General features: G+C 36.7%; 2 protein-coding genes across 2 annotated transcripts; one reads left to right on the forward strand and one right to left on the reverse strand.

The window, feature by feature from the left end:
* LOC109848685 (anaphase-promoting complex subunit 6) lies at positions 480 to 14,077 on the forward strand. The gene is given in 19 exon segments (XM_020418318.1): positions 480 to 694; positions 696 to 738; positions 741 to 832; positions 2,145 to 2,279; positions 2,361 to 2,434; positions 3,173 to 3,212; positions 5,610 to 5,655; positions 6,930 to 7,009; positions 7,122 to 7,300; positions 7,395 to 7,520; positions 8,263 to 8,337; positions 9,030 to 9,155; positions 10,339 to 10,408; positions 11,449 to 11,531; positions 12,391 to 12,504; positions 12,808 to 12,907; positions 13,139 to 13,174; positions 13,494 to 13,655; positions 13,831 to 14,077. Coding segments are annotated over 18 exon segments (1,617 nt in total). The 5' UTR covers positions 480 to 586; the 3' UTR covers positions 13,584 to 13,655; positions 13,831 to 14,077.
* On the reverse strand, positions 14,943 to 23,178 carry LOC109851016. The gene is made up of 8 exons (XM_020421120.1): positions 22,997 to 23,178; positions 20,746 to 21,807; positions 19,041 to 20,310; positions 18,561 to 18,840; positions 17,737 to 17,844; positions 17,374 to 17,652; positions 16,223 to 16,366; positions 14,943 to 15,625 (listed from the first exon to the last, which is right to left on the reverse strand). Exons 2-8 carry the CDS (start codon positions 21,767 to 21,769, stop codon positions 15,437 to 15,439), a joined length of 3,294 nt encoding a protein of 1,097 aa, XP_020276709.1. The 5' UTR covers positions 21,770 to 21,807; positions 22,997 to 23,178; the 3' UTR covers positions 14,943 to 15,436.

Genomic DNA, 24,028 nt, shown 5'->3' on the forward strand with positions numbered 1-24,028 from the left:
GGACCCCAAATGGAGGCTTCAGAGCCCAACATTTTTTGGTTAGAGAGATTTTCATTTCATTGGATCCAAGGTTACCTTCAATTATTATTATTATTATTATTACTTATTAAAAAAGCTAGTCTTTACAGTATATACTTTCAAGGATCTCTAATTCCCAATCCAAAAGACTCTTTGGCATGAGAAATGAAATTTTGTTTTTCAAAAATTAAAAAAAAAAAAATGCATGCATCTCTCTTTCTTGTGAGATGTCCATATTTAATTCATTTTCCCTCCGAATGGCACATACAATTAAGCAATTCCCCCACTAATAATACATGTAATTCAGCAGTAGCAAAAACTTATTTTATCCGATAGTTATCCAGTAAATGATATTTACCTGATTTTCATCTATGGGCCACCCAGCCCAAAACATAAAATAGCCCACTGGGCCCCGCAACCCCTACCCACCCAATCGCTCCGACGTAAAACCCTAAAATCCAAAAAACCCCTTCAAATCTCTCCCCATTTCCCTCTCATTTCAACTTCATCCTCCCCCAAATAAATAAATTAAAAAAAAGAGAAATAAAGAAAAACCCCGCCAACGACGATGAAGGAGGAAGCGGTCGAGAGACTCCGAGCGGTGGTCCGCGATAGCTTGAGCAAGCATCTCTACTCCGCCGCCATCTTCTTCTCCGATAAGGTCGCCGCCGCCACCAGGCGACCCCGCCGACGTCTACATGGCAGGCCAGGCCCTGTTCCTCGCCGCCAGCACCGCCGAGCTCTCCACGTCCTCAACTCGTCTCAGATCGTGCTGAGAGATCTACGGGTTCGGTATCTGGCCGCCAAATGCCTTGTAAGAAACCCTAACCCTAGCTCTTGATATTGTTGATAGCTAGGAGAATAATGTAGAAATTGGCAATTGATAACTACTAAAAGAAGGAATTTGTCGAAAAGATAAGACATTTTAAGGGTAAATTACACTAGACCCCCAATAACTTTAATCGTTTTGTAGTAACCGCAATTACTTTCAAAATCACAATAAACCCCCAATAGCCCCCTCTTGCAGAAAATCCCCAATAGGTTTTGGATAAGTTACACAAAACCCTCAATGACTTTCAAAATGTCGTTATATGTTGTTCCCTGGTTCTAGTTTATGGGGTTATCTGCAAAAATGCGGAAATTTATTGGGGGAGTTTTCAACAATTCCAAAAGTTATTGGGGATTTATTGCAATTTTGAAAATTTTTTGGGGGTTTACTACAAAACACTGAAAGTTCTTGGGGTCTAGTTTAATTTACCCTTAGAGCATCTCCAAGGGGCCGGAAAAATCCGGCCCCTTAGCTAAATTTGGGGATTTTTAGGGGAGATGAGCTCCAACGGGCCGAAAAATTTCCCCTTCAACCTCATGTCCCTTAACTTCCTCATCCAATTAAGGGGAAGGTTAAAGTCCCTTAACCTTCCCCTTATAATTTTATATTAATATATTTTATTTTAGAGTTAATTTATAGTTAATTAAATTTAGTTAATAAATAGTTAGTTTAAAATAATATAATTAAGTTAATGTATAGTTAATTTAATTTGATTAATATTTTTTAGTTATTAATATAATTAAGTTAATGTATAGTTAATTTAATTAAGTTAATTAAATTTTAATATGATTAATTAATTTAATGATTATATAAGGTAATTTCTTAATTTAAATTAATTAATTAATTATTTTTAGTTATTAATATTTAATTATTTATTCATTTATAAATAAACTACATATTTAATTAAATCATAATCTATAAAATTTAAAAACTAAACATAATTAATTAAGGGGTAGGGTACTTTTAAGGGGGACCATTGGAGGAGAACCAACCCCTTCCTTAAAGTTCCGCCTAAATTAAGGGACATCCAAGGGATCTCTTGGAGATGCTCTTAATGAGTACTAAACAAGGGATTTGTGCAAAAGCTAAGACAGTTCAATAATTGGATTACTCGGGGAGGGAAAAAGTTCAATAGTCAGCCTGTAGCTCACTTGTGTACTGTTACTTTTTACATTCGAGTCCTATGGAATTGTAAATTTGCAAATTACTTTAAAAAAACTGTTTTAGGTTGCAACTCAGCTTAAGGCATATATCAAGATTGAAATCTTGTTGACTGTTGTTTTTTTTGCTTAATTAGGAGGAATTGAAAGATTGGCACCAGTGTTTGGTTATGCTTGGGGATGCGAAAGTGGATGAGCACGGGAATGTTCAGGATCAGGAGTGTGGCAGGGGGATGTACTTGGATAAAGATAGTGAGGATCATGAAATAAATGTAGGATTTTTTTTTCATTTTGCAATCTTATATCATTGTTTTTGAGACTGAATTACTGACTTTGTCATTTTTTATTAGTAGATCATGTCGGCCATATGTTATTTGCGTGGCAAGGCGTACGAAGCTCTGCAAAATCGTGCTCTAGCTCGATTATGGTGACTGATAATATTTCTTTATTCATCAGCACTGAGGATAGTTAGATTTGGTTATTCTCTTTATTCAGTTCAAATGATTTTCCTCTCTTCACGTTTGCTGATGATTTTTGTGAAAAATAGTGTTTTATTTTTTTAATCGTTTCAGTAGTTTTTATGCTTATAGCTTCAAGCAGTTGGGTGGTATCTCTCTCTCATGGATCACTTCAGCTAGTTACAAACACTTATGTGTTCTCAATATGCAACGGTTATCTATTTTTCAGTAGGAAAGGCGATTAATACCTGCATCACAGCATCTTTAGAATGAGAGTATATCGTTAGTTTCGTACATCACCTTTTCTGAGTTTTTAGGAAGCATCACACTGAACATTCCTTGTTTAACTGTATTATAAATGAAGCATATATAATAATTAGTGTATATAAAGATATAACTGATTACAAGAAACTTCTGTTGCCTGCCACACAAACTCAAAACCTACTTGCATACTGTTTCCATGTGCAACTCCTGACACCCAGTGTCAGGTAGCTTTTGGTTTAGAACATTTGATTCAGTACCAGAATTTTATCTTCATCTCTTATGTTTATCATGAATTTCAAGTTGAGGCTTTGAGAATACGGAACAGTGTCTTGTTTTTTGAAGTTGAGTTGTTTATTGAGTTGATTTTTGCATTTAATTATGCATGATATTTTTCATTTTTCTGAGGTGTCTGTTGCTTATATTTTTCTTTTTGTGCTTAAAAGGTACAAGGCGGCTATTAAGGCTGACCCCTTATGTTATGAGGTATGTAGATATGGTAAATTTTGTAGAAACTTCATTTCTAGAGTATCATCATTGATTGCTGTGGTTGGAACTTCGAAGTGATGCAGATGTATAAGATTTCCTTGTAGTTTAGCAGAAGAATCATAAGCGTAGTTTAGCAGAAGAATCATAAGCAAGAACTTCCTTCCTTAAAATGCTTATAAATTGTTCTTTATATTACATAGCATGAGAGTCCACAATTCAAATAATTCTCCTTTGATTTCTTTATGAGAGTCGTATTTGACTACATGACATTAAAGGTTAAACGGAAGAACATAGATTTCTCTGCGCAGCAATTGACCTTCTAGGATTTATGACAAACCCTTTCTTGTTGTTAGTTTCATCAAGATTTTTTATCTTATTATGCCAGGTTAATAGTCAGTTGTAAGATTTTCTCAAATCTTTGATAAAGCTATATGCTCTGCTGTGTATACTTAATTAATTCTCTTCTTTAAGCCGTTTTGTCAAAATGCAGTGAGCTATAGGAAGACCCAAGTTAAGCAGGCTAGGTTGGGAAATGACAAAACTCATGATTGATATCAACCTCAATAGCCTACATAACTACGTGAACTCCCTGTAGAAGGCAACTGAAGGGAAGCTAGGTAATAGTCCCAAGTATGTTTCCTTGGCGGCTTGAGACCCCTCCTATGGCTCAAGTAGATATTAACCTTTTCAACTATTATCATTCTTCTAAGTTTCCTGAAACTTGGATGGTTAAGTGACTAATGTAGATACTAGATAACAATATATGTTAGAATCGCATTCATTTTGCGCTATACAACATAACCCAATTTGCAGCATTTACACATCTGCTTGAGCAATTAGTCTAATCTTGGCAGCTAAAAATGGGCATTATGCATGCCTTAGCTAGTTATGTGCTTCTGGCCGTCGTTGTTTTTCTTCTTGGAAATAGCTTTTGCTATAAGCTTAGTAGTTAGTATCCAAACACCTGTAATACCTTACCTTGATCCTTGACCTATGTGGTTTAAATATTTAGTTACCACACGACCCCATTTGGTACTGAACATGTTGTTAATAATCATTTTGATCCTACATGTGGACTCATAATCGAGTTGTGAAATGCAAACAGGTTATAGACATTCTTACTTTATGTGCAGACTTCTTGTGTCATGTTTATTTGCAGTAAGACGGCTTTGTCTAGTTATATACTGTCATGCTTCTGGTTTTAAATCTGTTTCTTACACAATTGATAGCAAATCATATCCTTCAAATTGGTATTGAGACGCTATAGTTATTTAGATGTGTAACAGTGAAGGGTATAAGTGTATATTTATTACTGAAGCAATTCAATTGGACTTTCTGAAGCTATATAATAATCTGTTTTGTATGATTAATGCACCTGCCATTTAGGCATTTAAGGGATTAAATGCAAGCTAAAAGGCAGGTCCTGCCCTTGGGCTGGCCATACCTGACTGAATTTGAATATTCCTATATTTATTTCATCTAACATGCAACCGTTTAACATGCTGAATGATAGATGGGCCATATATGGATAACTAGATGGACCAAATATGGATATCTGGGGAGTTGATTCATTTAATATCTCACTTAAATCGTGTACGCTATTATGGCTGGAAATACAAATTAAATCTTTCTAAATCTAGTTCATGTATGATCCTATACGTTTAACTTTTGCTCACAACCGTTTTAGTGATTGCAACTTGATGATGCAAAGTTATAATGAATGTTGAAGAATGTGCCTGTTCCCACAGCTCATGTAGCTAAAGAGTCCAAAGTTTAAATTAAGAGATCAAGGAAAATTTTGATCTGAGCACCTATCTAAGAAATGAATCCCAATTTTGAGATAGCCAGATCATGTTGAGATCCAAATCCTTCCTCTGCTTAGGTAGATATGGTAGGATTCAATCAAACCTCATCCACTTGCAGTCCTCGCAAGAAATTTGAAGCCAGTGAAAGAACTTGTTCTTAAGGTTGTGGAGGATTTTCCAAATGGAAAGGAGCATGAGACCCACACCTTTTCTTTCTTTTCTTTCCTTTGTTTGTTTCCCCATCCAATGTTGTAGCACTGTTAAATTTTCAGACCCACACCTGTTCTTTCCTTTTTTTTCTGCATCCCATTGTTGTAGCACTGTTGAATTTTTGCTGCTGCATAAAACTACTCTAATAGAGTCCATGCGTCTTTTAGGAATTTTGTACCTAAACTTGTTAGGTTTTCTCATATTTAGAATTAATTTACAAATCAGTTCTTGTTTTTTTCCTTTGTCTTTTCCCTCAAGATGTGATTAAGGGAGGGGAGATTGTATCCCTCTCGAGGATAGTGGACTGCAAATTTGTCTTTCTTTATCAACCAGAAAATATTGCTTTCTCTAATACTTTTGTATTTTCAATATCTTGCAGGCTTTGGAATGTTTGGTTGACAATCACATGCTAACTTGTGAGGAAGGTATTATGAAGCAATGTAGATGTTTTAAATCATAATGATATAAAGTTATACAATGTGGACTCTCTCTCTCTCTCTCTCTCTCTCTCTCTCTCTCTCTCTCTCTCTCTCTCTCTCTCTCTCTCTCCTGTGCGCGCATGTTGTGCAGTGAGCATGCCTTTGCGCGTGTACGTACGCACTAGAAAGGTGTCTGCCATGTGATAGTTTCAGTACACTCAAGTACTTTTAGGAAACATGGAAAGTCTGTAGCTTGGTGTGTTTGAGCATGGGGTAAAAATGTTATTTGGATGGAAAACATCCTGTTGACTATTACCAATTCACACCATTTTTACAAAATTTCCACATTGGACATTTGGACATGACACTTAGCTTAGACATTTTGAAAATCATCATAGTTGAAGAACGAGGTTTAGAATATCTAGAATAACTCAAGGGAGTAATTGAAATAAATATCATACAAATGCCCTATGCACATGCACATGCACATGCACATGCACATACGCTTAACATATAATATCCATAAACCCCATCCTTTAGCATAAAAGTTGTCATCTTGCCCACTTTCGGACACTTGAAACCTGTGTCCCATGTCCAAATGGAATTATAAGGCCTTGCTCCAATAATTTAGGTGGAATATTTTCATTGTTCTTCCTTGTAATGTTCCATTTCAATGCAAGATGTATTTTTGTATCTGAGAAATCTCACCTACTTAAGCCAACAAATCTTAATAATTGCCAAAAAGGTTGTTTCACTTTTTGCTAATGGTTTTCAGCTTTTTCAAGCTTCTCGTCCATTTCCTAGGTTGTGATCAGAATTCTAACGTAATGGAAATTTTTGTTGTTTCCAACTGTAGTGAATTTTTTACAGGTTAGCTGCATGAGTTTTAAGTTTGATATGCATCACTTTAGGTTTATTAATTTGTCATCTTCAGGTTCAATCTGCTGAAAGGATCTCCTATTTGTCAACTTGTGTATCGATAATTTATTTGATGCAGATCATTTCTGGATAAAGTTCATTCTTCCTTTATTTAAGTCTTTCCACACCTTATCCTTCATTGGTTGGGGGTGGCACCTTCCCCTAGGACTACGTGTGGGTTTTTTGTGATTTAGTGGGTGTTCGATTCCAAGTACCAGTGGTTGGCTTTTACGTAATAAGGAATGCTTTAAACAATATACTTGGCTATGAAACATGTTTTCTCTTAGATCTTACAACATATAAATATTTTTCTCATTTCAAAACCCAGCCCTAAATGATCTAGGCATAATGTTTTGTTTCAGAATTAAGCTTGTTAGCATCTCTGCAATTTGGGAAAGACGATGGATGGCTGTCAACATTTTATTCATGTTTAATAAAGAAGGTATTGAGTACAGAGAGCATGTTCATGATAGTGAAGAAAATAGTGTTGGTAATTTTTTTATCATTATTCACACATCCATTTTAGTGACCAATTTGTTTCTTGCACTCTTTAGCATGACAAAGAAAATGTTGTAGAAGCAAAATTTGCAGAACTTGAGAGAGATACTAGTGGCATTCCTTCTTCATCTTCGTCTTCTTTGGCACTGAAAAACAACACAGACCTCTTGGTTTGCAAAGCTGAATATTACCATCAGTGTGGAGAGTATCAAAAGTGTTTTGAACTTGTTTCTACGTAAGTTTATTAGTAATTTCCAAGCAATAGTCTACCTTTTTTGTATTAATTATAAGTGATTCTGTGTTTCTTCCCTTTTCTATAAAAAATTCAGGTTACTAGCCAGAGATCCTTTCCATCTTAAATGCACCTTAATCTATTTAGTAGCTGCTATGGAGCTTGGCCATTCTAACGATCTCTATGTTATGGCTGGCAATCTGGTGAAGGATTATCCTCAAAAGTAAGTACTTGATAGCCTTGTGTGTTCTCTAGTTGTTTCACTCATTCAAGCAAGATTTGGTGCTTCAGACAGTGGAGTTCACAATTAAGCTGATGAATGCATGGTGTTAGTTATTCAGTTATGACTAAATATCATGATCCATTTAATTCAATCTAATTACATTGTTGCCTTTTTTTTACTAATATTTTTGTGGAAATTCAAGTTAACATAAGCATCCATGCTATACATGAGTTAGAAATCTGTTTTGTTTACATTTTTTTGTTTTATCATCATGTATGTGTGGTGCTGCAAGTTGGACGCGGACCATGTACCTGTGGCTGTTAGTATTTTAAACTTATAAGGTAACCCTTAAGGCTAATAAGGAAGCGGGTTCGGTTTCTGGTCTGTTGCGTTACAACTGCAATCTCGAGGAGAATATGGTTACAAATAAATTTTGTCGCGTATGTTGTGGAATAGAACTGGTAGGTAGTGGCTGTGAGGCGCAGTGGCATTTGTTGGTTTTCACTTTTACTTTATCTGCTGATACTTATTAATAAAATTAGTTCACTTTTATTGAAGAAAAGGAATTATAGTTCATACTTCATAGATTTTCAAGTGATATGCTTGATATAATTTACCAATTTATCTCATTTTCTTGTTGTCATAGCTAGTTAGCTTTTCTTATCCCCCTCCCTTTTATGCTGTGTTTCTTCATTTTCTCTCCTTTTTCTTTCTGACTGGATCTAGTTTTCTTGTCTTTTAGAGCTCTTTCTTGGTTTGCCGTTGGATGCTATTACTTCTGCATTAAAAAGTATGACCAAGCACGAAGACATTTTTGGTAAATCTCTCTATCATTAAGGTGTATTTATCTCTTTTCTTGGAGGAAATTATTGCACTTACTTTGTAAATTATGAGACATTTACTCTGAAGACATTTTCACTAATAGCGCTTATTAGTCATTTACACTATATACCCTTCCATTCCATTAATTAGTTTTTACTTCTTTTCTTTTTTTTCTTTTCTGATGCTGATGACTGAAATGCCTCCTAATCCATTTGTCGCTAGTACTTAATTTGATCAACAACGTTCTATTCTCCCAAAGACTTCACTAGGCATGAGTTGTTTGATCTAAGAATTTTGATTGTGGTATGACTTTAGACAAAAGTGAACTTGTTCTCCACTGATTTTTGTTTTATTCGCTACAATATTACATGCTGGACAGTTGGACAAATGCAAAACCAATGCTAGATCCTTCTGTTGTCATATTATTTATATATTTATTTTTCTCTGAGTAAACATTTGGCCTGAAAATCTTAACAGAGACCTGGGTGGCTAAGCTCCTCTACGAGGTTCCAAACTCGTTGGATACACTTTGTAGGGTAGTAAAATGCATGTTCTTATCTGTTTTGCCTATTTGACAACGCGGAGAAAAAATCCCTTTAACCAGCCAATTTCAATTTTGTCTGAGTAAAAAAAAAAAATCAATTCCTTGTCTATTTCCTTTCACCTTAATTAGAACTCTTTGTGCAGTAAGGCTACAAACCTGGATGGAACATTTCCGCCTGCTTGGATAGGTTTGGGAAATTCATATGCATCCCAACAAGAGAGTGATCAAGCAATGTCTTCATATCGGACTGCAGCTCGCTTATATCCAGGGTATTTTGTTACTGGCAGTTCTGAACATAGTATCTTTTACTAACTTTTCATGTATTTTATATTGGAGCTAATCGTTTCTTGTGTGTGACATGATTTAAAAATTAACAGATAGGTAACAGAATCAATTTTGTGGATTTACCTTCTGATATATTAATGTGTTGACATCAGACACACACATGCATGCATGCATGCATGCACACACGCACATGCGCACACCGACACGTGCGTGTGCGTGCACACACACACACATACAAGCACACACGTGCACGCATCCATCCACAAATGCAACAGCCCACACACATACAGAAACATACACACACATAGGCACACATGGAAAATGAGTAGTGCATGTGTGTGAGTTAGATTTAACTATACATATATGCAGAAAATCTGTTTACGCATGCTTTCTGACATCATGTTGCCTCTGGCCTAAATGTTGTGGGTATGTGCACAATTTATTTTGCCAGGTTATTATCTAGGGTCCTAGTCAGCCACTTGTGATAAAACTGTAGCTTGCAATTTAGTACTCTGCCGTAGTCTGTACCAATTTTATAGAAAAATATAATCATCATCATTGTTACTATGGTCATTGTTGTTGCCAACATCATCATGATGTTTGGAGCACTTTGTACATTTATACTTATATAGGTGCAATTTACAAGATGGGCCAGCTTAATTTTTTCATTCCAAATAGTCTATCACCATCTACAACATTTAAACTGCCTGTTTTTTGAATGCATTGTATCTGTCAGGTGATAGAGTAGCTATTGTGTTATACATTGTTCATTTTGTTTCCTTTAATGCGCACATGATCAAAAGGATTCCATTCTTTGATTTATTTGTTTTGCTATATTTTGAAGGTTACCACTAGTGATTTGAATACTAGTTTCAACCTTATTAGAAATTATGGGGCATATTTGAACAGTTGTAATTTTAGGTAGAAAATTTTCTCACATGAAAAGAATGGAGAACACCTTTCCACATTGCTACTGCTGATTGCATGTTATATTTGTGCCACTCGATTAAAATTATTCAGTGAATTTGTGTTGATTTTGCAGTGCAAACTTTCTTGGTTGATAATTCTTTCTTGCAGACAAATTTCGTGTTTAGGCTTTATTCTAAATCTTGCATTTTGATAGATAATATTTGTATCTACAATTTGTGGTGGTTCTGATATTTGCAGCTGTCACTTACCTATATTATATACTGGGATGGAATACATGCGAACACATAATTTCAAACTCGCAGAGCAGGTATCATTAGTTTTCAGTGCATGATTTTTTCATGAAATCTTTTACTGTGTGATTTAAATCATAACTATCTGGAGTTCTCTAAACTCTTCTTTGTCTGTAGAATCTGCTATTGTTTTAACATATTTTGCTTTTACAACTGCACTTACGAGCAGTGTTGTAAATAGCGGCCAATAGCGGGGCTATAGCGGCGCGAATAGCGGTCGCGGCCCTTCAGCGCTACGCGTAGGGGTTTCGCGGCTGGCTTAAGCGGGAAAATCCGCTATTCATTCGAATAGCGCGTAAAATCGGATTTTAGCGGGTTAAAAGCGGGTTTTCGCGGTTAAAAGCGGATTTTCGCGGTTAAAAGCGGATTTTTGTTGTTAAAAGCGGCTAAACCCGCTAAACCCGCTATCACACATATTATGATGCTATATTTCTTGAATTTCTTCATAGTTTCATTCATACAACAAGCTTATTAATTGTTATTTATTGATAATACAAGAAATTTACAACTAATTGAATTTTTAGATTTTTTAATGAATTTTTTTATTATTTAGGATATTTAAATATATTTAAATTTGACCGCTATTTGACTGTGCGCTATTTGCCGCGATTTCGCCGCAATAGCCCGATATAGCCTTAGCGGTACCTCGCCGCGACGCGCCGCGATCCGCTATCAGCAACCTTGCTTACGAGTCTGATTTCTTCATAGTCCGTCCCAATTATCTTAACTATCCCTTTCTTTTTATCAGTCTTTTAAAACATATTATTATTTCCAGTTTTCAGGAGTTGTGACGGACTTGCTTCTTTCATGCATCCTATTCACTTGATAAAACTTCCTCTGAGATTTAAGTATCGAAATATCTCATATTAAACAAGTCCTTTTGATGCTCAGAGTGCTTTTATATGATCAAATTATATTTTGGAATCCCTTTCCTATTACCAATTTTGATTCAAATAAACCAATACTAGCTTACTATTCTTGTCAAAGTAATAAAAACAGTTATCCATTAAGCTTCAAATGAAGCAGCTGTATGCTGAAAATGCTTCCTCTGCTTTAGTTTTTTCTGCAGGCAAAAACAATATGTCCTTCAGATCCTTTGGTATATAACGAACTTGGAGTTGTTGCGTATCATACGAAGGAGTAAGACCATTGACCTCTTTTAAATTATGCTTGATGGCCACTATAAGCTAATAATACTTACTATTTGGGTCGCAATTTTCTTTTATTATTAGGTCTTTCTGGAAGCCATTTTTTTATTGAATATTCATTTAGGAATGTCACATGGGCATGATATGTAGCCATATGAATACATTTTCACATAATATATACTCATAGATGCTTAGATACTTATTTTTCGTTTTCTTTCTTTTTTTGTCAAAACAAAGGTTGTAGCTGGGTCATGAACCTGAGATTTCTCTTTATCCGATCTCCTACTTTATTAGTGAAGCAGGTCGCTGGCTCTTTGATACCTAGCACACACATGCATACACATTTTACATACACTTTTTTGACATGCTTGTCTGTATGCGCATGGATGTGGGCTCAGAAGCCTGTTCTGAACAAACTATTTGCTCCGAACGGGTAGATCTTCTCTATGTGTACTGACAATGCTTCATCAATTGTATATTAGACATGCTTCCCCAACCTGACTATATATAAAATAAACATCTGAAATGTCCTTTGCCTCTGCTATGCTTAATATTGTTAATCTAAATTTCTATATTCATGTACTTCTAGGCAGAAGTTGTAATAGATGTTTTTATCTTGGTATCTTTCTAACCCTGTAGGCTTCCACACTTATTTGAGGTGGCAAAATTGTTGATATGCTTAAGTTATTTTTTGATAAAAATATTACTATCTTTTTAGTGGTGATTTTTTGATGACACTATTAGTATCTGTTTAGTGGTGATTTTTTGATGAATGTGGGTATCTTAGTGGTGATTTTTTGGTTTTATGACTTTAACTTGTGATTGTTTTGTTTGTTTACCCATGCTTGTAGTTATCAAAAAGCCATTCAGTGGTTTGAGAGGACTTTGGCTCATATTGCATCTTCACTTAGTGAAGTGTGGGAACCAACTTTGGTGAATCTTGCTCATGCACAGAGAAAGCTAAAGTATGTCTACATTTGATTTATCAATTTTTTGGTGGAAATATCAAATTTATTCAATTGATTTTAGATTTTTATCTCTTTCTTAGACTTCTATATGTGAATATGAACAATGTATACGCATGCATACGCGTAGACACTTGTAGCCACTCTCACTTTACCAATCTTTTTTAGCTTTTCCTTTCTATGTTCATCGCATTCATTCGGTCGTAATACCAACTATAGGCTGCTGGAGAAAGTTCAGTACTTCGGCTTCTTAGTCTATTCTATAGCTTAAAGACTAATAGAGTTTTTGTTTTATCTGAACAGGATGTACCATAAAGCAATTTCCAATTACGAGAAGGCGTTGGCTCTTTCAGCTCGAAGTTTGAGCACCTATGCTGGTCTCGCTTACACATACCATCTGATGGTATATCCCTTGCAAAGCTATTCTCCATTTTGTTCTAGTAATTATAGTCTTTTCTCTTGGTGTTCATAAAACTTAAAAGATGAAAGGTTGTCTTGAAATGATTGTTTAAAGTTATACACCAAATCATCTATGAAGATGGATAATGCCAAAATGATAACAATGGCGTTTTCAGATTTAGTTCCAGCAATGTTGTGTTGTCAACATTCTAAACTTTCTGTTCTCCGTTCTCAGGATAACTTGGATACTGCAATTATATACTACCACAAGGTTAGTTATTATGTGCTTCATGTCACTAATTTTACGTAATTGCCTTAAATCTTATTTTTTTAGGGGAAAAGCTGGTATCAGTCTTTTTGTTGTTATGTAAAAGCTGTTAGTTCACAAGATGTGGCAATCACATCTCCATTCTCCTGTGTACTTGTCGATGTCTGATGTACTCATGAGACCGCAAAGAGTTATTAGAGTCCAAGGGACCGTCTCTTTTACTTTAATATTAAATCTCTTATTGTACTGAAGCCTTGAATTCATGATAAAACTAGCATCGCCAAGCAATCTCTTTTTATTTTATTTTATTTTATTGTGGCAGGCTCTACACTTGAAACCGGATGATCACTTCTGTACAGAGATGCTCACACTAGCCCTAGAGGAGGATTGTAGAGGCTCGGGTAGGAGGTGAAATGTAAACTTGGCTGACATGAGCATATGTGGTATTCTCTTGTTGTGTTGATGCTTTGTATTCTAGTAGCAGGTAATGCTTTAGCCTCAAATATAGAAGTTAACAGTAGAAACTTCCCCACTACTTTCGGCCTAAGGCCCCGTTCAATTTACCAAAAAGAAAAGAAAAAGAAATTTCCTTACTATGATCCCGTTGTCCTTTTCTAAGTTTGCCTGTGATTCTCTCCTTGTTTTGTTCTCTCAAACAGGTCCAATCGATGAAAGTGTTGATGCGTGCAGAAAAGAAGCTGGGGGTTCAGCTCGCAGATTCCTTATCCAATGGAAGTCTGGACAGTGTGCGGGGTTGCTCATACACCATTGGTTCTAATTTTGAGAAATTTTGTTGTGTATTAATAGAAGACGTAATGTATTTGTAGATATTATGGACAATGAGTCTGCCGGCCATTCGGGTCCTTTTTTAATTATTGAATAGTTATGAATACCTTTCTTCTTTTCTCTTTTGATGCTTTCTGTGATGTTTTTCATGAAATATGGTCATTTTCTACATGTAACCTTTGTAACATCCTTGCGGTGTGGATGGATTCTGATTATTGTCACCAAATAAGATATTACTCAGGTTATCTTGAAAATAAAAGTAAATATTTTTTACCGGGACACTTGGAACGAGGTACTTTTAGTAACTATTGTCACGGAAGAAACTCTTGTACCGGATGGAATTTTAGGGAAATGCCCAAAGGACTCCAAATATGGGACGGGGGGAGGGGACAGGTGAGGTGTCCCCATTCCCACTGCATGATACATTGTTTATGAACAGTGTATCATGCAGTGGAGAGGGGACACCTCACCTGAGTGTATCATGCAGTGGAGAGAGGACACCCCCCCTGGTCCCATATTTGGGGTCCCCTAGCACTACTCGGAATTTTATGATGCACTTGCTTGATGTTAGGCAAAGTGATGGGCAGATTCCTCGATTGCGTCCCTACTCGTGCACGTATACAGAGAGATTGGTTCCTAAATGATAAGATGATTGATGGTGTGAGTCTTTCTACGAATTATATGGATTGCAAAAGTAGGATTCAAATTTGTTGTGGTGTTCCTAGAACTTTCTCCAAATGTACAAGCATTGATTTCCTTGGATATGCATGCTCTCTTCGAATAGATGGAAAAAAGTGCAGTCAAAGACTTCTGACACCACAGTTTTCATTGCGTGCCGCAGTTGTTAACAATAAATAATTAAAATAATTAAGTATCATAAAAACAAAATCAAGACCATCTTATCACCCTTGCATGAGTTACTTGATGAGCAAAGAACCTAACAAGAAGTGGGGGATTCAAGGGATAGAACAATATAATCGCAACATTGATCTGAATTTCTGATATTTTTCAATATATTTCGGACTTGAACTTGCACAAACAAAACATCAAAATTCTTAGAAAGTTACATCTCATGATAACTGCAAGATCTGAAAGTGCATCGTGTAATAGCTTGCCCTACGTGTGGATATTTTTGAATCGTTACGAAGTACAATGCATGCCAATTTTGGGCACCAGAACATTCCATTAGTGGGGCCAAAACGATATATCACATCATATACACAAGACATCACCCCTCCACTTCCCAGGAATTAATCCACACCAAATCACATTCTTGACTTACAACCAACAAATCGCTCGATTCAGATTACAACACAAACAGCAGTGAACTGATCTTCCTCCAAGCAAACAGACCGAGTTGACTGAATTTATCCATGCCGATCTTAAAGGTCTGAACCTCCAATGTACGGCTCCTTATGTTCCATTGAAGCAGGCGAGTAATGTATTTTTACCAGTATGAGTATCTTTTTTCACTGGAACTCAAGATGATATGGGCTCATACGGATAGGATAGCCATGGGTGCTTCAATGCTTCTGATGCAGATGGACGCTTTTTAGGGTTTACCTCGAGGAGATGAGCAACAAAGTCAATGAAACCCTGGTCTCCCATAGGCAATCGATGACGTAGTGATGACTTCTTAGGGATCAAGTACTCTAGCCTATTAGTTTCCTGAAATAAGCAGAGATTGAGCAAATGTGCTGACCTTGTAATAAACTATAACATGTCTGTGACGTACTAAGAAACCAACAGACAAATGTTCTTTGGTCTGAGAATTTGGCTAGAAGGATCCAGCATTATATCCTTATTTTCATATCATTTATTCCATTAGATAGGTGGCATTTGCTCCTCCCTCAATAACGTATATAACATGTAAAGTTCTTTCACTGATGAGATATCGCAGACTGAAGCATTAAGGGCACAAGCACACTTGGGAGCCTTGACAGCTCAGATGTTCCACAATTGTGAACTGATTAATGTGCATACTGCTCCTTGTAGAAACTTTTGTGTCTATTATAGTTACTTAATTACAAACCGAAATATCTTATATCAGATGGTTACAGAATGCTGAGAGTAATGATTATACACGCCTATGCAAAAAATACTAAAATTTATATGTTAATAATTGAAGGCACTTAAATTAACTGAAATTTCTACAAGTGACAATTGCATTTCATTGTGTTACTATATAAGGGAGCGTCTGTTACTGCTAATTTATTCTAAACAACTTCAATAGGTTATATAGGAGAAAAACAAAAAGGTCCATACCTGATTCCTTTCATATAACATGTGGTTCTTCGTAAAATATTTGTATGTGTCACGTCCCTTCGCAAGCATGGCTTGATCAATGGGACCTATAATCCCTATCACACGTGCAAGTAGAGTAGCAGGAGAATCATTTTGGAAGAGGACCTGCAAAAGACGAATGGTTAATGAAGTTCCATTCTGCATTCATGGGTGGGCTACAGTAACATTGCTCATGAAGAAAGTTAAATAAAAATCCAAAGAGGCAAGAAGATATTCCTTCACATGAAAAAATAAATACACAAGTAAAATTGAAGGTTGAAATTTATTTGCATGGCATGTTTATAAAAAAAGTTAAGAGAACGGCTTCAGTGATATGTTCCTCTCCATCACAGTGGCATGATGTTGAAGATCCGTGGCAGCTTAGCCTTTGTCTGCTGGCATTCCCCTAACAACACCAGCACTAGATTATTAATGACCTCTTGAAAATATTTCCTGCCACTGCCATCAAGATTTTGGCGTGCTAATTCAAAATCTGCTGAGCAATCACTAATGATCAAACTCCTTGTTGTGACCCAACTTATCATTTCCAAACACCTTTAAATTTCTATATAGAAAAGCTCAAACATGAATAGAAACTCTCTAGTCTGAAGAAATAAAACTTCTGATCAAGCTTCATAGTAGTCTCAAACGCAGGAGATCATGAAACTTGGCATCTTATAAGATTTGAAGGAACAATATGTCACTGATTCACTAGGGTTAAATTCTAACAGATAATCGAAGGATTCCCTAAACTACAGCATATTAAGATTCTATTCGGATTCCCACATGGACCACACGTAAATATATAAAGAGGTATTAGCAGATGAATCAGCTAAACAACTACATATAGTGTATACAAATAAACAAAAGTATGAAATGCCCCTTGGTCCCACATAAGCAACTAACCCTAGTAATGTTTCTCCTGACTGTAGGTTCATACCATAAGAAGACTTAAAAGAAGTTAAGGAATGAACATGTGCATTTACTTTGAACCAGCCAGAATTGAAATAGATAAAAAAAGTCACAATATCCCTATTGAACTATTTCTCTCTGAAAATAAGACAAGAAAACCAAGAAAGAAATATTGAAATTAAGATTACAAGAAAAAAAAAACAGTTAATGGATGTACATACGTTTCCCGTGCAAAGTTCAGCCAAGATGCATCCAAGTGACCATATATCTATCTTTTTATCATAGGGCAGGCCTAAAATAACTTCAGGCGCACGGTAGGATCGAGATTGCACATAAGAACATAGATGATCTGTTTGGAAGCAACTACTACCAAGGTCAATAACCTTTACTTCACACCTACTGTAGCTTTTTACCAAAATATTCTCAGGCTTCAAATCACAATGTATTAGGCCAAGACGATGCAAATATTCAAGTGCCTCCAAACACTGAATAGTAATCGACTGCAAAAAGAATATCATCAAGAACTTAATGCTCGTTCTAAGGATAAAAACAAAAATTAAAGAACATATCTTATGGCTTACAACCTGCAGCCTTGGCATAGTGAAATAAACTTCTCCCCCTGATTCCCGATTGAATTTGTGAAATTCATATAAGTTCGCCTTGAGCAGCTCACAAACTATCAGCAAATGTTCCTGCAAAACTCAGCTAAAAGCGTAAGTCAACATAAGGACGAAAAAAATAAACAACCAAAATACAGTAAACAGATGAAAAGATTAGTTATTCTCCAGAGTACTAATATACTGATACTATAGGAAATAGTTGAAAATATAGAAATTCAAAAAGATTTCATAAACCAGGACGGAGCATTAAAAAAAGCCATATAAACCTGTATGAACAGACATGATACTGAGATGGACAGGTTATTCCTCATGAGAAAATTACATGTCTATAATCTTTAAAGCATGGGGAAAAAAGGCTAATACCATTTGGAAGAGAGAAAGGATACTGCCACAAATTTCGACCAAATAGATTAGCTCTGAACATTTGTAAACACCATAATCAAGATAATAACTATTAAAGTAATAGAAGAATGCCTAGAATTTGTGATTCATAAGTCAAACCAAATTAAGCTAACTGATAACTGCAGTTAAGGAAACGGATCTACTTTATGAACAGTAACATGATATATCAGCAAAAACACCTGCTGACAAACACATACATTCGTACAGACAAACATTCACACACTCTTTGCTGTTAGCAGTTAGCACAAAAGCAATCCATCAACTTGAGATCACATATTTAGTTTTTTAAAGATTAAATGATACACATCAAAATCAGTAATAGTGTAATACTGAGATAAACTTATTCAGAAATGGAACTAATTTGAAGAAGCAAAAAGCTTGCTCACCCGATAATAGAAGTAGTCATACAGGCGCAAAAGATGATACTTGTCTGCAGGATCATGCTTGTTAACGAATTTTAGAAGCTTAATTTCATCAAGACTCTGGTCGAAAAAGTCTTTATTGTTCTTTATTATTTTCACACAAACATCCATGCCAGTGTGCAAGTCATGAGCCTGAATAGCTTTGCTAAACGCAGCTGATCCTAGGTATTCAGTGACATGATAACGTCCAGCAATCACTGAATTAAGAACAACGTGGAAATTCTTGTCTTCCTCGAACCCCGTTCTGACACATTGGCAAATATATACATTAGGGAGGAAAATACCAAGCCACTGTAAAGAAACCAAAAGGAACAGAACTGAAAGCTAAAGCTTCTCCCCATTGAAAGATCCACTATAGAACATAGGCTCACTAAGGTTTATATATTTATACCTTAATCCAATAATTGTAGGGAATTAAAGGTCACTTTATGAGGATGAAAATACCTGTTTTTTCTATGCACAATCTTAAGGTTGAAGGTTTCGAATTCCTCCTCTTGAGCTTTAATTTGTCTAACTTGCTCCTGCAGTGCAGCAGCTTCTTCATCTTCCAGTGTTGCCCCAGCATCTGTTTCTATCACATCATTTAGTTCGCCAACTTGGTCTCTCTTGAAACCTTCTCTTTCAGCATAAGCATAGTTTGAGTCTGACGATGCACTTGTGCTTCTTGATCTAATAGTATCAGAAAACTTTTCATCCCTTGAACTTCTTATAGGAGAATGACCACTACCTTGTCGCCTCCATGTAGCGAGCATATCCTCTGCACTGGTAACTTTCTTACAATCATCGTTTACATCAGCAACAGAAGCTTCAGATTTTCCTCCTTTATTTCGAGGGGGTGGAAAAGAAAAGCCAGCATCGATATAATTCGTTGATGGCAGACCGTTATTCTTGTCAGGAGCCAAGGGATATTTATCTGGCAATTGTTTAGTTTTCTTCTTATCCCTTTTTGATATATTAAAATTGTTCAAAGTTATGTCATGTTCAAAATCCCTGCTACCACTGATGCCAACACCATGCTCGTGAATGTATTCAATGTCTCCTTCACTGCTTCCACCAACCAAACTTTCTCGTCTTTCACTGCCAAAATCAGCAGTGTCACTGTTTATGCCAACCCCAACTGACCTAACAGATCCATGCTGATCATCCTCTATGACAAGATCATCGTGCTGAGGCCGTTCACAATCATTCCCAACTTTACCATTTCTGATCATGGATAATTCATTGCTTTGGTTAACCAAACCCTGCCACACAGGCTCACTGCGCATTAAATTTAACTCTTCAGCATCCAACAATTGCCCATCATAGCGAGCTATCAGATCATTTTCATTTGACGCAGCAACTTGGTGAATGTTCTTTCCTGGGAAATATTGCTCGCCTGACAAGTATGATTCCTCTTCAGCAAAAGATTGATCATCGTCTTCATCCTTCCTTGGAACTTGGTCTTGCTGTTCAGGGACACTCCCATGAGCTGTGCCCTTTTCGTTGTCGCTGGGATAGTCAATCTCATGAGCTAGGAACCAGGTTTCATCTTCAATAGGCTGTCTCATGTACCCAACATCATCGTCGTCATCATACTCATCAGAATCCCAGTACTCATTTGGATAGTCTGCTAAGCCATCACCAAGAGTAGCAAAACCAGATACCAGATCAGAAGTATCTTCCGCAATTCCTCGACTTACAGAGAGCCAGCTACTTCCAACTGTTCGCTTCCCACCTGTTCAAGTGATAATCCAATGAACATATAAAATCAGAATTCTGACACACAGAAAATGATCCCACATGGTCACAAAGGTGTAGAGAGAGAGAGAGAGAGAGAGAGAGAGAGAGAGAGAGGACATTAGCAACTATTATATGCATCGCATCTCCTTTTATAACCTAAATCAATAGAATGGCTCTCAAATATTATACGGATTACATTTCCATTTTATAAAAGATATGACACCAATATAGTGAGAGCATGATGAAATACGGGGGGAAAAAGAAAGAAAGAAAAAAGTATAAATTATGGTTCTTTACTGGTACTAAAATAAGCCTAAAAGCAACGGGTATCAAGAAGGAAGAACCTATATCTAGTAAGATAAGAGATTTCAGATGGTAACCTCTGAGTGATAACCACACTAGAAACTGTTAAGTTTATCTATCAATGTACCTGAAGAGTTGATATCCTGGCCGATGGGAACATCCAAAAAAGACCCGATCAGTAAAGCATTGTCTGCACTTGACTGCTTCATTCCAGAGCCATGGGTGTCACCCTTTGCCTCCCAATCCATATTTACCAACTTGTCAATAGACTTGAGACGTACAGGAGGTAACCGTGGCAGATCTTCCCTATGGTTTCCAGAAATAAGTGACATATCAAAGCTCCTGCAATTTTTCTGGTTCAAACTCTCCTCAACTGCTCCAGAAATATAAGGCATGCCCATATCATCTGGTTGCTCTTTTGTTGCTTCACTGATTTCATTATGGTCTGCTTTCTTATTACTCTCCATTCTATTACCACGATTATATGAAGTTAGATCGTAACTGGTTGATGCATTGTTTGATGAAAGTGGGAAAAGTGTCTTGACCGAGCATTCCTTTGACAACTCCTCCCTTTTGGACCATGGATTCTCCATTGCGCAGTCATTAGAATCACTTTTTTCGTTGCTCTCACCATAAGTGCTACTTTGTTCGCTCAAAATTTCTGGTTTACTTCCAACAGACTTCATCTTATTCAGCATCAATTGGCCTGGCCGAGACTTCGCTTGCTCAGAAATCATAAGCTCAGAGAAGTTGTTAGCAACGTTATCACTGTCCTTGGAAACATAATTGGAAGCACTGTTAATGGGACTAGGGTTCCAAGGATAAAGATCTGCCAAGTTGCTTAAAGAACCCTGATTAAGACCAAACTCTTTCTTGTTCTCTGACCGATTTCTACTTCTTCCTCCTTCAATATCCTTGACAATGAACTCCTGGGAGATATCATTGCTCCTTCGGGTGCCTATATCTTGTTGATTTGAATTAGTAGCTGGTCTAGTTTCTTCTCTCACTTCTTTTCTCTCCTTGGAAAGATATTTGTCAAAGGACTCATCGAAATTGGGCCAGCTACCAAGTTCCCCTTTCAGAGCAGCCTCCGCCTTTGTAAACCGGTTTTTTCTCAAGAATTCTAACACTACATCCACCGAGTCAGCCATAGAAGAATTCAAAAAACCTAGAAAGCAGCTGGCGCCACCTGAAACCAAAACAAAGCAATGGATGGAGATTTCGTGAAGATCTGCATAGTGTGAAAAACCCTATTATTATGAATCAAGTATTTTGTTCCCACTATGAAACAAAAAGCAAAAAACCATTTTGTAAATTAATTATGTGTGATGGACTTACAACTAGAGTGAGAACAATTAAGGAAGGGACACAATCATTTTCTTTTACCATCATTTAACATCAACAATCGGTTTAAAGTCGTTATATTTTTGCATTAATTATTTCTGAAATCCCATGGCGTATGTTATTTGCTGACGACATCAGATTAGTTAACAACACTAGGAAAGGGATTAATTATAAAGTACAAAGATGGATAGCAGCTCCTGAATCTGAAGAACTTAGAATTAGCATAACGAGAACATAGCATGCAATGCAAATCTAGTAAAACTGTGAAAAAAGATTGAGCATATAGTACATCTTGACAGTGAGGAAGTGTCTAGAGGCAATAACTTTGCTGTTTAGGACCACTAATTGTTGCTGTTTTACTTTATTTTTTTCTCTCTCTCCAGCAAACCCAACCCCGTCAGCTCTATAATCAATGAACAACGAATGAACCCGGTTGCATAAAAAGAGATCTTTTCTCTGGCACCATGAAGCACTCTCTCAATTTCATCCTCCATCGGCATTCTTCGAGGAAAATTGACAACTTAGAACATTAAATAGCGACGCCTTACATTATTTTTCTTCCCCTTCAGTTCCTTCAACTTGAACTAAATACAAACTAGTTACTAAAAGCAGAATCACCCACAACACGTTAAAGACGAATTCAGTAAGTAATCAAGGCGAATGGGTAGATATACTAAAAAAAAAACCCGAATCTAGCATCAAATAACTAATTAAATCTAGAGAAACCCGTCTAATACAAGCTAACCAGGCTTAATAGAACATCATAAATCTCCTTCCTTCCTCCACTGAACTCAAATAACTAGAAAAATCCAACTTCAAATCTAAAATCCCGGGATCAGAACCCTAACCCCAGCTCCAAAGGACAAGCCCAAAACCCTAGAACCTCCGACGGGCGGCGGCAATACCGAGGCCGCCCCTATCTCGAGATCCACAGCTCCAGAACCTCCAAAACCCTAGCCTCAAAATGCTAACCCTAGATCGCAACAACAGGCAAAGAGAGAGAGAGAGAGAGAGAGAGAGAGAGAGAGACTCACTGATCGAGGGAGGAGACTCGCGCGCGAGAGAGGAGAGGAGGAGGCACGTGCGCCCGCGGAGGACGGCGGGGGAGGTCACGTGAGCGGCGGGGCCGGCGGCATTGCGGGGGTGAGAGATTTGGTTAAGGTGATGCTGATGCTGACGACGATGCGCTCTCTAGACTGGACTTAGCAACGGGATTGGTAACGACATAGCAAATTATAATATATAATATATATATATATATATATATATATATATATAGAGAGAGAGAGAGAGAGAGAGAGAGTGAGAAAAATGAGTATACTTGGTACCAAGGATCCTTGGTAGTGATGTGGACACATCTTGTCCATACATCACACCTTGAAGATGGAGCCTCACCAACTTCAAGGTGTGATGTATGGACAAGATGTGTCCATATCACTACCAAGGATCCTTGGTCCAAGTATACCCATATTCCTCATATATATATATATATATATATATATAGTTAAGGGGCATATATCACTTTCATTTTCGTAATAATATATATGGCCATGTGAAGATTATTTCTATGTGTTTAGCTTGTAGATGGATAGTACGAAAATTGCTACAGCTGACTATTTTTATGCTTTCGTTTTATAGCAAAGATAATAGGGAGACAATTGGACAGTTGATTCTTGTTCTTCTTTGTTGATGTAAATATGATGGGAATTAGAACCAAAAAACAGCATAAAGAGGCATCTTGAAAGTCCATGGGGGGTTTAGTGTAATTTACCTAAAATATCATGGTGGGTCTCTGCAAAAGTGATTGAACAGTTAGGGTGATTATGGAAGTTCACGGGGGTTTACTATAAAACACTGAAAGTTTATGGGGGTTCAGTGTAGTTTACCATAATATATCCTATAAAGAGAATTCTGTACATGATTTTTTTTTTCATGTGTGTATAGTGGGACAAATTTTCAAAACCAACCTATTTGGACTTTTATTCCCAAAAAAAGACCCGTTTCACATTTATTTAGAGAAACCGACCTGGTTTCAGCCTCAGCGCTGAAACCAGGTCGGTTTTTGA

This window comes from Asparagus officinalis, chromosome 7 (genome assembly GCF_001876935.1).
Source record: "Asparagus officinalis chromosome 7, Aspof.V1, whole genome shotgun sequence".
NCBI lineage: Eukaryota > Viridiplantae > Streptophyta > Magnoliopsida > Asparagales > Asparagaceae > Asparagus > Asparagus officinalis.